The following is a 16075-nucleotide window of genomic DNA, read 5'->3' as shown; positions in this document are numbered from 1 at the left end:
TTCATTTATCACAGGGGTGAGATGCGAAATGACCCGATGATATTTCCCCAGAACAAGGCGGGAAGTGGGCTAGGAGGACAGGCTGGGAGAGGTCATTGTCCGCCGGCTTGAAGTGTAAAGATTTAACTTCAAAGTGCATCAGACTGTTTAGTTATCGAGTGTATACTGTAATCGACTAGGACAAGTAACTCCACACAAAATCGCGCGTGTTTCTCTTTGATTTCTGTGAAGAAAAATCTGTTCTGCTTCTTTAATTACCTCTGAACAGGTGTTCCCTCCAAGTTTCGCTGCTTTCGACTGAAAGTCATTTGATAGTTGATGGATTGCAGTTGAAAACACTCTCAGAAACTTTGCCGCCGCGCACTCGTCAAACCGAGTAAAACTAATGAGAGCGAATGGGCCTGGAGTTCTCACTTCTGGCATGTATTGATTACGCAGCATCATGTAGCCTCACGTTTAATTTATCATCGTTTATTAAAAGCGCTATCATCGTTGTGGTGACGGGGAAAAAAGGAGGCGCGCTGAAGGGTTCAGAGGAGGACCGAGTTTATTTATTAAGTCAACTGCGGTGATTAAAATCCACCTTTCTGGGAACCGTTCTGGGGACGATATGAGACAGCTGATATGCAGCGTGACGGACGGGGCTGCGTGACAACCGCCGTCACTCCACAGGCTCCTCAAGCTTGATTACAGAGTCACACATGCACTGCACCTACACTCCCACGGCTTTACACTTAGAGACATGCTGTTACACCTGGTGTGAGGAGCAAAGAGGAGAGGGACTTAAGAAATCCTCTTGCTCCCCTTAAACCCCCTCTAAATTTCACAAATGCATACATATTAATGTTACACAGCTGGCACAAGGAAAAACTAAGAAAAAAAAAAAGGAAGTCTCACAACCCCCTCGCATTCTGCAACAAATAACAAGTGTACTGTGGGTGCTTCAAAGTATAACTTCAGGGTTTAACCAACTTGAAATGATAAAAGAATATTAATTGGTTAACTCGGCCTACAAAAAATTGAAAAGGAACCAAAGCCAGGCTGAAGGTTGTGGTGGGGAACATCCGACTAATTGTCCAACGCTAATAGAGAAAAAGAATCCCAGAGGAGGACTTGCTGTATAAAAACAAGAGTGTTGCATGTCTAAGTGTGTGTGTGTGTGTGTGTGTGTGTGTGTGTGTGTGTGTGTGTGTGTGTGTGTGTGTGTGTGTGTGTGTGTGTGTGTGAAAACAAAAGGAGGAAGGAGGGTGGGGACTAAAAGCATGTTAAGCACTTTGACGCAGTTAAACAGCTGCTTAAAGCCAGGGCCATGGTTCGACTAATTGAAATGAAAGACAACCCAACATGGCGAGACTGTGACTTACAATCTGCAACCGCAAATCATTAGCGGCAGCAGGAGCGGCAACACTGCAGCTCTGATGAGCCTCCATGGCTCTAACACTGCTGCTGTACTCTCAGGGGAGGAGGGGAGGGGAAAAAAAAAAAAACTGTAAGGAAGTCTGCACATTTGCAAAAGCATCCACTTGGTATTCCAAGTAATTAGGTATTTTGCTATGGAGATGTGTTTTAAATAATTAATCCGCTGTATTGGTGCCCATGCTGCGTTTCTCATTCCACTGCAGCACCAGCAGTGGGTCAACACTATCAGTTGACTCTCAGCCAACGGGAATGGAGACGTGTTCTCCTTGTAAACCCGAACTAACCCACTCTGAAATTTTGGCCCTGCGCAGATTCGTTTAATTCACTTGCAGCCATCGAGCTCAATTAGGGTGCAAGGAGTTTGGAGCAGGCTCGTTTTCTAAAAGCCACCCCTGCACACACACACGCACACACTCGCATTCGCACACCCCCGCAGATAAGAGCAAGCCAACTCAACCATAAATCCAGGCTTTCAGGTTCAAAACAATTCACAAAAAAAAAAAAAAAAAAAAAAACACAACCCAAAAAAAAAAAAGAAAAAACGCCTGCAGCCTCTCCGTGTAAGAGGCTCATATAATCATGTGCAATGGCATGAAGCGGGGCCTGTTATTCTCAGGAGGGGGTTGTTGAGTTTGGGTGTGATTGTGTCAGGCTGTCAGTGCCCACTCATCCAGACTCCGGAGTGAGACTGGAACAGACGGGAGCTGTTCTTTCAGCACCACCGGGGACATGCAACAGCACGCTCAGCTGTCTCATCCCCACAGTGTAGTGGAGGGGAAACTCAGTCCACCTTGCTTCTGTGATTATTCTTTTAAAAAAAGAGTTTGAAAGTCTAGATGTCAATTACCTCCACATGGAAAGCAGGCACACACATACAAACACAGCTATTCTTGTGAAAAACATCAGATTATACTTTTTTTTTGAGGTGCATTTGTTGTTTATTACTTATCTGCTCCCATCATGTGGATGATTCTTTACCAAAAGCTTTGCACCCACTGTGGGAAAACTAACTAACTAACTAACAAAAAGACACTATTCTGAAGCCTCAAAACTATTGCAACACGCTCAAAGACTTGCCTGAAAGAGGCGTAGGATGTTGGCAACCATGATCGATACTGAACTCGCCGAGGCGCCGATGACTCCCACCACTTTTTCGGGCTTGACGAACACCGGCGGCTCCCCGTTCGTGCACCTCACGTCGGAGGTGTCCTTCGTGATCAGGGCTTGGACGAAAGTTAAAGACTGCTCCAGCGCGTAGGTATCCCTCGAGCAAGTGTCCAGCACCCGGGCGCCCAAGGTGATGTTGGGCAGGAGCGTCTCGTCCTGGTTGATCTGATCCAACGCGTACATCATGGCCTCGAGCCGCTGGATGCCGTTCTCCTTCTTCAGGTCCCCGCACGCCGTGCCGTCGGCCCCTCTGGCGTGCACCGGGAAGAGTCCGCCGAGGGTCAGCAGCCCCTCAGTCCGTATCGAGTGCGGCGCGTAAGTCTCCTGTGGCAGCGCCAAATCCACCACAGTCCTCATGAGCCAAACCAGCCTCCATAGAGAGCTCAGCCTCACGCTCGGACCGGGACGAGCCATGATCAACTTTTAAGGGCGAAGGATGGGAAGGGAGGGAGGGGGGGGGAGGGGGGGTGTCTGTAATCCGCCAAATATAGCGCCAGAGAGGGTGGAGAAGTTTTGTTTGTTGATGTGTTAAAACGAACCCATTTCTTGTCACCAGGGAGGAGATTCAACAAGCTCGGGCGGAGAACCAAGACGCGGTGGATGGCTCAGGCGAACTGCGCCCATCGCTCTGCTGCCGGGGAGTGAAGCGGTGCAGCTTGTTGAATGGCGGTTAACTCGGCTCCCCCTGGAAAACGGGAGGCTACATCCAATAAGTCAGGGGGGGGGGGAAACATACATATATATAAATATCTGCGAGAGAAAAGATCAGCATCCACCGCGAGGATGAAGTGGCCTAATTTTGTCCATTTACGCCGAATCCAAAGCGCGGAGCGAAACAAAAAACAGTGAATCCGCTGCTGGGAGCTGACATATCTTCACGTTAAAATCAATAGATATCATACACTGAGATTAGTGAGGAATCGCCACGGGAATCAATCAATACTTAGATGTTAGGACCGGCAGAAGTGGGTGACATTTCTTCTCCTTCTTCCTCTTCTTCTTGCTCGAACCAACTCCGCGGGAGCGCAGCGACGGCTCGGTCGGCTGTGCTGGTCTGTGTCCCAGGGGTGCACATCATCTCCACACACACGAAAGAGAGAGAGAGAGAAAGAGAGAGAGAGAAAGAAAGAAACAAAGAAAGAGAGAGAGAGAACGACCGAGCTTGGAAGAGAAAAAATAAATAATAATGCAGGGAAGACTGAGAGGAAATCCAGCTAATTAAAGCCCCGGCTCCTTTTTTCTCCCGTCTCCGCAACCGGTCGCATTTATACAAAATGAATGAGTCACAGCGAGGGATTCACTGTGCAACGAGTTTTTCAGCCCCCTTTTTTTTTCACCGAGCGAGACGTCATTCAGAGAGAGAGAGAGAGAGAGAGAGAGAGAGAGAGAGAGAGAGAGAGAGAGAGAGAGAGAGAGAGAGACATCACTTCAGGGTAAGGTTTTCAGGAAGTTGGCGTTCAGCGTCTTCAGACATCAAGAGATATCGAGAAGGTAAACAAGACGCGCAAATGCACTTACAGACTTTAATAGTACGACAATTGTTCCTCTGAGTGCCTCTTCAGTGAGCGTCTCAGCATTCATAATCTCTTCTTCTTCTTCTTCTTCTTCTTCTTCTGCGTGCTTCCCCCTCCCTCCTTCATCCACACACACACAAACACGCACGCAAAAAAAAGAAAAAGTGTCTCTTCCCTCTGTTTGATGTTGACGCTGGCTGGCACGAAAACACGAGATCTGTGGCTTTTAAGAAAAACACGGCGGAGCTGCAGGTTTCATGGAGGGGCTTCCACCCCGCCCGACTCAAAGAAAAAAAAAAAGTGCCTTTTTTTTCCTGAAATAGTTCTGGATTCATTACGGATGCACCTTTAAAAAGGGAAGAGGAGGAGGTGGTGGTGGTGGTGGAGGGAGAACGCACAGGTTTGGAGGGGTCCAGGCTGGTCTCCCAGGCAACCCTTCTTCTGAAGTCACTCCTGATTCATCCTGTGCATTCCCCCCCCCCCTCACATCTTGCTAACAAAACACTATCATCACCAAACTATTTAATTGCACAGATGGTGCATTTACAAACAGGCAGATTATGATAATTTGCTTTTGTGGGCATGCATTAGCCAGGGACTGGGCTTGGCAATTTGTAGCAATAATTAAAAACAAGGTATTTTGTGGGTGTGCGTGTGTGTGTGATTTAAAAAAAAGAAAGAAAAAAAGAAAAAGCATCAATTAATGACTTTTGTATTTGTTCAGCTTGCTCACAGTGCCAGCAAAGGTGCCGACTGAGCGCTGCGTGGATGCGTGATTCCGTGCACGAGCCCTCATTTTTCAAGTAACCTTAGAAACTGACCACTTTAAACATGCCACCACCACAGCCGCTGTCGGAAAAAAATCCCAGCATCACTCTGGGAAACGGTCAAATGGGAAACACGGAGTGGATTATGGGATAAATCGGTTAAGTTCCTTGATCTTTGGGTAATAAACAGCCTCTGAGAGTTGCTCTGTCGTCAGAGTGATTATGAGGCATAGAATCCCATTTTATGAACACGTTTCGTTCCATTCGTTTCTGTTCAATTAAAAGATTAGAAAAGGCGATGTAACTCTAATTGAAACATGTCCTATTGACATTACAGGCTTGGATGGACAAATTTCTAATTAATTAAGTTGAATAGAGATTAATTCAAGGCTAATCCTGCCATGTAGTGTATTTATCTCTATTAGCCGCCCTGATTGCATGAATATCCCTCAACAGGCAAATCGTGTCCCAGTCCAAGCATGTTAATGTGGTTTTGGGTGCACAAACCATAAGCTGGGGCCAAAATTCATGAGATGCACCAAAAATACATTGAAGGAAACTGTGTGGGAACTGCTGGGGAGAGACTGCTGAGGAGAGAAATGAGGGATGTGAGAGGGGAGGGAGGCAGATGGCCTCCTCCGCTGTGAGCGCACCGAGACAGGCAGGCAGGCCTGGAAAAATGCAGCAACAGCCACTGCAAATGACACCCTGAGAGACTGGTGTCGCCACGTAAGACACTAATTCCACGGCCCGGACTCTACAGCGAGAGCCTGACTCCCACTTACTCTGTCAACGGAAAGGTTACTTTTGAAAAATGGGGCCCTCGCCGTGATTTAATTCACTGACTAACCCCAGGAAGAGGGGCTTTTCCCCCTGGGGAGTTCTGTGTGATTTAGACTGAGATTACACTTCTGTTTGGATCTTCCCTCTTTCTCCTTCCTCGCCTTCACACGGACAACACGGTCACGCGTGCGCCGCTGCGCACACAAACACACTTGAATGAATTCCATTTCACTTTGATCACTGGCTGAAGTGCAAAAACAACAAGCGAGTGGGAGTGAGAATGCATCCCGGAAGATTGTGGATGTTCAATATATAGCTGACCATCCAAACCAATACAGCCGTGGAAACCATATGCCAGGGGGTGCACTACATTTCTATGCATCCCACAAAATAAACCATGGGCTCCTATGAGAGACCGGAGCTTTTTGTTTCAAGCATTCAATAACATGTCTGCTCGATGCGGTCTTCTTTAAGTCAATTACGCGTCTGGCACTGAGCGGTCCTTTCAGGAACGACGAATCAGGGCACAATAAAAAGTCACCCTTCAGGACAAGAGGCAATGAGGTTTCCTTTTGGGCTGACACTAGGCACAATGGGGTCTGTCTGTCAAATTAATTAACCTGGAAACCTTTTTAATTCCCAGACTCAAATGAAGGGGGCCGTTGTATCCACAGGAAAGAAATAACTTCGGCGCGGGAGGTAATTGCATGTCGAGGTGATTTGTTCGAAGGCGCGCGGGCCACCGGTCTGTTTGGAGTCATGCATACTCGGTGAGGAGCGAGGTGTTAATGTTAGATCAATGTAGGGGCCATGTTAGATTAGCAACGTGAAGGTCACCGAGCTGCTGGGCCCCCACGCCCGATTCCAACCATCTGCTTTTGAATAATAAAATCAGGCTTTTTCTTCGTCACTGTGAGCACAATCGGCGCCTGTGAGGAGAAAAAAAAAATAAAAAACCCTGTTTTGTCATTCCACAGGCACGCCGTATGAGAAGACAAATTCTTACCTCTTTTGCTGTTTATGCCAAAGACAAAGCAGGTGCAGTGCAGCTAGGACGATAGACTCTCCATGCTCTCAATTATGATTGTAATCCATCTGTCATACTTGTTCCCTTCTAATTACGTCTCTGTAAAGATGCTGCTGTGAGCGCCATTCACACTCTGAAATGTGAAAGATAGACAGATAATGCCCAAGTGACCACCGGAATACATAACAGCAGCGGGCAGCTTTCTAACAAGAGGTTTTTCCTCCCCGGGATATCCCTGAAAACTCACGGGCTATATGACAATGAGCCTGCTCAGATGGTTATACAGAGATGTGGCCTTGGAAAGAGGCAAAAAGTTAAAGCAAGAAAAAGGGAATATTAACCTGCGACTGCTGCTGTTTTTCTTCCTTACGGACGTGACAGCGCCTGCTCCTTATTGGGAGGCCTGCTTGGTAGCCATAAAGATAGGAGGTATTTTATGTGGCAGTAACGGGCCCAAAGGTGTTGACCTCACACCCACCCAGTCCCAGAGCCTTCCAGAGGCCCTATTAGTGGGTGGCTGGGCCTTTGTTTTGATGGCTAACCTCATGGTCCACTGGACTTACGTGATAAGCGGGCGCAGCTGTGTTAGTTAGCCAGAAGGACTTTCGCCACAAATTTGACTGTGATAGCAAATGCCTCTCGCCTTGTGTCAGCTAATTAGCCGACCTTGTGAGCAGCTCTGGACCGCTGTGAATTATTTTATCACAAGTGTCTTCATGGTGCATTGTGATGGAGGAGATTTTTATCCACAGTCTTTGTGAATGACTCATAACAATGCCTCACCGCGCGCGTGTGCGTGTTTGCGTTGGTGGGTGGAGGGGTGACGTGAGGTAATGCCTACGTAGGAAGGATAAGACAGGTACCGATGACCACGCTACCTTTCATAACTGTTTGTCAGCCAAAAGAAGGAAGAAATCAATATAAAAGATGCGTATTAGCACCAGTAAATAAATCATTTTATCAAGAAACGAGCGAGGAACAAATCACAGATATTTTCTAAATGAATACTGTTGCTCTGTCCTCACGACTTGTTTTAAAAAATATCTCTGTTCACGCAAATGCTTTAACAAGGATTCTAGGCCAATAGGTAGGTCAAACACCAGAGAAGAACATTCTGAACAGGCATAATGAGGTTGCTCTATTAAAATAAAATGATCCCAAACTGTAGAAAACTCGATTTAGACTTAGACTTAGATTTAGACAGTGCTCACAAGGAACATACAGTGGCACTAACCATATGTAAACAAAGCGACAGACTGCGGCTGCCGTTTCAGGTGCATCCTCATAATGCAAAACAGTAATGGGCATGTGCAAATTGAGGTGATGACCTCACTGTTTCCCTAACGCTCTGTTTTACATGTCCACACAGAGTTTTACTAATCTGCACTTTACAAAATCTCTTTTTTACTGGCCTAAAATGCTGTTTGTGTGAGCGAGAGAGCAAAATTAAGTGGAAAATATAGTTTTGTTAATATCTGCACACACGTGGACAAAGATTTAATTATTCAAAATCAGTCAAGTTTCTGAATTATTCAGAATCAGCGACTGTAAGATTATGATAATTTAATTAGCAGACAGCGAGATTTTGCGCTGAAAGAGAAGCTTAGCTTAGCTTAATTTCGCTTATGGTAAAGACTGGAAACAAGAGGGAACAGTTAGCCTGTCGCTGTCAAAATTTCACAAAATCCACAAACAAGCACCTGTAAAGCTCACTGATTATCAGTTAACTTAATTTTGTTGTTTGATCTTGACAAAAAACCAAAGCATAAAGACCGCGAGTTGTGGATTGTACAGGATAGGATTTTTACTGGGTGCAGTAATGTCCTAAAGTTTTGGGGCCTGATTACTTTCTGGAAACACCGGATGATACATCAGAGAGTGAAGAAGGAAGTTTGAGAACATGACTAAACGTAACGCGAATAAAAGCTTGACATATTACCTCGCCTGTGAACATTTCTGTCTGAATCACATCAAATAGCTTTTCTACTGCAATGGTTGTTGTTTACCAATGACAACACTTTCAAATGAAATCTTTTGTTTTGATTGTTTTGATTGAGAGAGCCCCCTAGTGGCAGAAATTACACACAGTGTGTGCTTTATTAAACTGAATGATTAGATCCTTAATCTGTCAATCAACATACTGCGGCCTTCTTAATGAATGGTTCCTGATTAATGCTGAATCAGCCGATAAGTGACTCAAAGCTAGTTACTAAGATTTTAGTTAATGATCATTTTGTGCTTTAAAGGATCTTTTTTTTTTTTTTTTACTAAAAACGCAGTTTTTTGTCATTTTGAAAAAAAAGCACAGACAGAATTCAGGGGAAAGATATAAACCTGCACTGTGATAAACATCAGGGCATTTTTCTCAACACAATGTGTGCAGCTAAACTGTTCTGATCTGTGATGACTGTTTTTATACAACAGTAGTTTGTCCTTGTTTTGAATAGAGTTTTGTCTCCATGGTAAACATTGTGCAGCAATGTAGACGTTTTGTAAAGCACAGACTGCGGTTTCGAACATATGTTGCAGCTCTGCAGTCATGATGCAACACAAAGGAGAGATGCTCTGAGTACAAAGGGGGGCCTGGGTGCTGAATTTCAGCATGTTCAAATCGTAACCACCTATTTTTACACATTAAAGTGTGTCTACAGATCTTGGGGAGCACTGCTGTATATGTGAAAAAAATAGTATAAACCTTTTGTGGTTCCAGAAGAAGCTGTGTGTAATATGATAAACTGCCTCCAGTGATGTCACTCAGTGGCTAAAGTGCATTTTTTTTTCAAGGTTCAAGGTGTTCAAGGGTTTTTTAACAAAATAGAAATTTGGAACTACTTCATGCCAAAAAAAAAAAATAGAGTTACTCAGGCAAAACATATATACATAAACATGTATAGTGTAGAACCAGGAACTAATTCTGTGGTGCATTTTTTAAGAATTTGTATCTGGTTGAATGTAAGCAGCAGCAGCCTCGATGTGCTGGTGGAGACAGGTCTCTATAAAGATGTGGGCACAGCAGTCTTTGGTTTCCATCCCATTTTGTGCATCTCATTTTCCTGCAACAAGACATTAGCCAGAAGCATCCTTACATCCAAGCTCGATTCGCATGACTTTTACCCCAACTCCCTTACCCCTCCTCCCTGGGGCGGTCCAGCTGGTCAGGGTAGATGATGGCTGAAAGATGCCGTGGGCAGTGATCGTCTCAAAGTCTGGTGCTCTTCATCCAAAAACCCACACTTTCTTCTCCAATGATGATTAATTCATTGCTGCCATAGGCAATATGTGTTTCAGCAATAAAGCTGAAGTAATTACAGTTAAATAAACAAAATTTTGTAACATTTTGAGGGAGCTACCAGCCGCTGCATTGGCATATGTGCCTCCAATGCAATGCAAACAGTCCACTGGTTTAGCATTGTACTCTTATAACAATACTGGACTCGTTATGGAAAGTTAAAAAACAAATGATCAAAATCAATACAGCAGCAGCAGCAGCAGAGACAACGCCTTTTTAATTTCTCATCTCATTCCTTCTACTTGAACTGGAACCTACATTTCCCACAATGCCACTTAGTGGCTTCACTGGAGGCAGTTTCTTGGACTACATGCCAAAAGGCTTCATGCTACTTTTCTTCACACATGCAGTTGTACTCCCAAAGACCTGTAAACACACTTTGATGTGTGAAATTAGTGAATTAACCTTTTAAGCGTGCTGACATTTGGCACTCTGTTCTCTCTTCGAATTCAGTGACCTGTAAACACACTTAAAAGAGTAAAATTGGTGGAGTTAACCTTTGAAAGGACTAGTTTGGGCAGATTAAGACAATCTTTATGTTAATGAGGACGCCAACACTGGACATACTGCAGAAGGACATAATAACCTCATCATCCCTTTCACTTTGGCAGGCGAGCCGTCCAGTTTGTTATCTGTTTCAATATATTCTCTGGCAGCTGGTCACATACCACCACAGTGACTTGGCGTCTGACGTATTTTGCATTGCACAAGCCTTCAAACTTGCTCACTGTGTTATCGCAAAACAAATGAGCTCCTTCTCCCGTTTTTTTAGCTGTGAACTTTACACTGGAGAAGAAATTGTTGTTGCCGTTGAAACTGTGCAAGTGGATTATGCCTATGCCGTTTGAATTAACTGCAGTGCTGTTTGTGTTGCAAATAACATATTTTCTTCATCTTACACAGCTCATTACCATATGGAGCTGCTGCTAGCGAGGACTGCGGTGGAGGGCAGGCCTACTTATTTCAGATAAGTGCCCCTGCAGTCTTTACCCACAGTTTGAAAAGCATCACAAAGGTACATGCACACTCTTGCGCGCACACACACACATTTTAAACAAGAATTTGCTTAGCCTGACTGCTTGCCCGCTGCACAATTCATCATGCACATGAATTAATCTCCCTCACTCATTAGGTGGAAATTAACTCCAGTACAAATTACCGCACATAGCTATCACATAAGGTGGAACGATAAATCACTGCCTTTACGTTTAAAAGCCGTCCACTTGGATCGACACTTATGGTTGCTGCCTTGTACACCGTGCATCACCTCTTTTAGCTGAAGGCCGTACTCAATTAAAAGAGGTTCAAGTTAAACCGCTCCCCATTTTGACCATGTGCAAGCCGGAGCAGCGTGCCGTCTGACAGTAATCCCCTGGGTTTATCTGTTCCATGAGCTCAGTGCCTCCACGGTCCCCCAGTATCCCTGCTGTCTCTCAGCTACGGTCTGCCTCCCTTGGTCTCCCAATGGCCCAGTGGTCCCATAGGAGCACTGTGGCTGGAACTATGGGTCACAAAAGCTGCCTTCTCCCCGGGGCCGCCTCACTGTCAGCACACTGGGTGCCTTTTTAAGCCTTCCCAGCTGATCTCTCACATACAGAGGGTGAGTCTAGGTGAGGAAATGCATATATTCATACCTACGGGGGGACAATAGTCGTCTCTTGTTTTGGATGCTCTACGGAGATGAGGGGAGTCACGGTCAAATCAGTGTGAGTTTCCCTAAGTGACATTTCCTGCTGAAAAATCACCGCTCAAAGTGGAGGAGAGAAACAGAGAGCACACTGTGTGTACAGAGTTTGGAAGGAGGAATGATTGTGTATGGTAGCATTTAATGGGTGCCCGGCAGTGTCGAGTGAAAGTGAGTCCTGTCGACACAGGGGCACAGCACAATACAGACAGAGCAGAATGGGACTTCTTATGGCTGCACAGGGATTGAATAAAGCCCAGTTCATTTGCTACATATCACGTTTTGTTACATGGTTTCCGACAATTCCTCATATTTCACCCGTGGAGCTGGCAATGGGCGTTTTATATCCTTCCTATTTCCTCCACCTTTCAGCTCGCTTTAAGCTCCTCCATGTCATGATGGTGTTTTTTTCCCCCTTTTGGAATTTCTCCCTCTTTGCTTTCAAGCTGAAAATCAAATCTATAAATCAAAGGCAATGGGAGAAAGACACGGGGACTGAAGGGCATTTAAATCCTTTCGGAGTTCCCAAAGCTTCAGAGAGCGAAATAAACAGGAAATTAAAATGGAGCTCGAAATGGTAGCAATCCCTCTTTTCAGGGGATTGAAAACAGGTGCATTTCTTAACACGTCTTCCTGTTTTGTATTCTGCTCTGTTAGGGAATGAATCCTCTTCCCCCTTATTAATTTCCTTGAAGAAGGAAAGGAATTATAGTCTTTGAGAAATGCTAGAAATGCCAGACAATCACAACTGATTCTTTTTGCTAAATTGTCAGGGGGCTGACAGTCACCAAAAAGAAAAAAAAAAGTCGTGCAGAAGAAAATGTGCAGAACATCCACCCAGAGCCGAGGTGCTCTTAAAATGCATCCCAAATGGGCTCAGCCTGTCCACTGTATGTCACGGGTTGAACATCCTACAACTGGGCCTGCTCACCTGGCTGCATGTTTTACTAAAGTATTGCTGCTGAACATAATTGTTGGCTGACCTTCACACTGAACCTAATTTGCATAAAAGCATATGATTAGACGAGATGCAGCCACCACGGAGAAAACCAATTTTGTTCCACACTTGACAAGCACTGACCACATCAATAAATGAGTGAGTGACCACAATTTATGGCAGAGAGCTCAAACTTGTGGTCTGCAGCCACACTGTGGGGATGTACTTAGGTACAGTGCTACTTTTAAATGCAAACATGCCCACAGCAACAATCTTAACATGATGATGCTAAGCAGATAATCTTTACATCTTTACCATGTCAGTTCAGCGAATCAGCAAGGTGATATTTGCTACCTAAACACAAATTACAGCTAAGGATTATGGGACTTTCATGTCATTATGACATGTTATTGTCATTGTAGTTTAGGGAAGATGGCTGGCTACTACTAAAAAAGAGCAGCATTAACTGTGCACTGCTCCTTTGTTTGTATTGGTATTCTTATAATGCCATCACTTCAACAATACAACTACAATACAAGCAGATTGTACTGGCATGGCTTCTGTCCATGGTAACCACAGACGTATTCTGCTAAAAGTCCCCAGTTAACACTGCCATATGTTAAGGGCATAGACAAGCCAAATCCACATCAGAGAACTACAGACATGCAGGATGACTGTTGCATTGCTGACAAGACATGACGCTGATGAATCCATCTGCCTCACAAGGTTAACTTCATCAGCTATAAAAAAAAGTCAGCAGATCACCAAAGTCTTCAAATTTCATGACAATACATTAAATAGCAAAAGGTATATATTCCTCTGGACCAAAGTTATGGACTGAAAGGCTGAAATTTCCAGTCCTTTAAGGCCACAACTGAATGTCCAGCTGCCTTTATTGATTGAACTCATTCTTGGTTAAAAGTGCAGAGTGCAGCGAGTTATTTCCTCTCAAAAAGGCCTTCAGTGAAAGACATTTAGTTGAATGACACTCGGATGAAAAATGCTCCAAGTCCTTCCATCTGTGTAGAGAAGGAAAGGCTATCAAAGGCGGACATTATGGGACATGTAATTCTCAACAGCCTCTTTGCAGACCTGTGATAAAAAGGCTAAGCCTAGTGCTGACACACATGTCACACCTTATTTGATCTACTAAGCAATACTATTGAGTAACATCCTACAGACCTTTTTGCGCCATGTCAGAACTGGTGTTAATATTGACAATTAATTTCAGAAAACATTTCTTCATCAAAGGAGAGCCAGGAGCTCAGAGATTAGATTTACTGCTCATGGTGCATAGATCAATATATTTTCCTCATTGTCCAGAGCTGATGTGTAAACGAGAAATCCAAACTGAAACATAATCACATCACAATGATTGTTGTTTGAAAAATGATACTTCTGGTTCGTTTCTTCAAAAGACTCCTATACAATAAATTGCACACCATCAAACTGATGTTATCAATCATGGCGCTCTGAGGCAAGGGCAGGAATGAAAGGCATGCTTTCTTTTTAAGTGGAGGCTTACAATTGAACCTCGGGCACTCGAGTCCATAAATCGCAGCATCAATTATTAACCCAAATCTGTTTTAATGTGCCAAAAGAAACCCCAGTGGGCAAGCTAATGCAACTAGCAGGAAACGAGCAGAACAGATAAAATGACCAGTGTGGCCAGAGTCGGCCCCTTTTTATGCCGGAGCCGGTCTAGAGTGCAGGAAAGAATCATGAACGATTCCATCCTGTCAGACTTAAAGGGCTGTCAGGAGCCATATCAGCAGCTAAATAATAGAGATTTCCATTCATTTGAGGGTGGAAATATGCTGGTAGCTTGAGCCTCAAGGACATAATTGATGAAGGCCGTGGAGACACTGCAGTGCACAGGGGATATGTGCTTTCAGAATGCCTCCTTAAAACACGAGCGTGGAAGTTCTAAAGGTGATACAAGTCATTCTGAAAGTGCAGTGAAGGTAAACTGCGAACCATTAGCGGATGACCTCAGCAATCACAACATAGCTGCAGGGATGTTGGTATATCATGATCACAAGCTGAGACCAAAAGCAAATAGGAATTCATTCCCTTCAGGGTCAGTAATTTTCTCCGCAGTTCATTTTGCAGTAAATGTTTTTCAGCCTTTCATTAACGTGTTCAAGACTCTCACTTGGTCGGCAGCGGCTCACTGGATGCAGAACATTATGAGAGCACTCTCGGCATGAAGGCTGTTACAAAGTGAAATCAGGTAAACACCACAAAATGTGATCAATTTTGCTTACCAAATTCAGCCACGGAGGTGGAAAATGTAGCTAGAAAAAAAACAGGTTACTGAAGGATGCTTAAGCTTCAAAAAGAACAAATTGTACAAACTGAATACTGGAAGATACTCTGTTCCTCTTTCACTTCAGGAAAAATTAAATCAAGTTGAGGCGCTGATGACTTGCTTCTGCTATTTATTATTTAATTATTCATCATGTTTTCTCTTGAAATAAAGGCATGCTGATATGGGAGTGAGTCCTGATTTTAAAAAAGTGGGTGCTTGCCAGCATACAGCAGCAACCCAAATTGCTTCCACTCTGTTTACATGATGCAAAACCTGCAAGTGCTTTTTGATTTTCACACATTTAAACATTGATATAGTAAATTCACCACTGCAACACATCTAGCAAACACACTCGGTTGTGGTTGTTCTTAACTTATTTAAGCAATCGGCTTTATTTTCCACCCAGTGATCACCGGGAAGGCTCTCCGGGACGCACTCAGATCACTTCCTTCATCTGACAGAGGAAAAGGGAAAGAGGGGGGGATCGTGCGAGATGAACACTGAAGCTGTCTTATTAGTGTTTAACTCTCCTGCTTAGACCTTCAGATTGACAGTACAGGAAAAAAAAGAAAAACTATTCATGCAGGCTGCGCCACATAAACAGTGGCAGTGATAAATATCTGCTGTCACTTCCAACATGACTCACTTGTCTGAGTCTCAGCTTTACTGCACACAAAGGAGGCTGGAGCAGAGCAACCATACACTGCTGCTAAATCTTTATCAGATTACAGATAATAGATGCACTCTATAAAATAGCTTATATTACCAGAGAGTGAGTTGGAGCGGAACACAGTTCTGCACCAAATGGTGAATAATGAGTGTAATTCTATAAAAGCACACACGAGCATTGATACAGGTAAAAAGCCATACAAGCCCTTATTACTCTTTGAATGGATGGCCCATTAATGTCATTTTATGTAGCCTTCGGTTGCCTACTTCTGTCCTTGTGATCAAAGTGGCCTCTCCAGACCACCGCCAGACTCACAGACCTGCCTGTGAGTCAGATGAGGTGAGGGTTTCTTTGGGTGGCAGCGAAAGCAGTGGAGTGTGTCAGTCCTGCAGGGTAAAGCTGAGGGAAAATGAATATAAGGACTGAAATTATACCTCAGACACCCATAGTCACTGAGACATTATAATTTCTGTCAGGCAACTGGCGATGTTACAACAATGGAGGGGC

General features: G+C 44.2%; 1 protein-coding gene across 6 annotated transcripts in view; it reads right to left on the bottom strand.

Moving 5' to 3' along the window:
• Positions 1-16075, bottom strand: part of LOC119023090 (metabotropic glutamate receptor 7-like) — a 116847-nt gene that overhangs the window by 70839 nt on the left and 29933 nt on the right. The window contains exons 1-2 of one of the 6 annotated variants that reach the window (XM_037104750.1): positions 4105-4213; positions 2497-3910 (exon numbers count right to left, since the gene is read on the bottom strand). The exons of 4 other annotated variants lie outside the window; for them this stretch is intronic. In XM_037104750.1, the coding sequence (XP_036960645.1) occupies positions 2497-3000 (504 nt within the window). In that variant the 5' untranslated portion in view covers positions 3001-3910; positions 4105-4213. Of the gene's footprint in view, positions 1-2496; positions 4214-16075 lie in introns of those variants that run through there. One more of the 6 variants, XM_037104749.1, reaches the window with a different exon arrangement.

This window comes from Acanthopagrus latus, chromosome 7, assembly GCF_904848185.1.
Source record: "Acanthopagrus latus isolate v.2019 chromosome 7, fAcaLat1.1, whole genome shotgun sequence".
NCBI lineage: Eukaryota > Metazoa > Chordata > Actinopteri > Spariformes > Sparidae > Acanthopagrus > Acanthopagrus latus.
The sequence above is the reverse complement of the archived record's forward strand: the minus strand, read 5'-3'. Positions and strand labels throughout refer to the sequence as shown.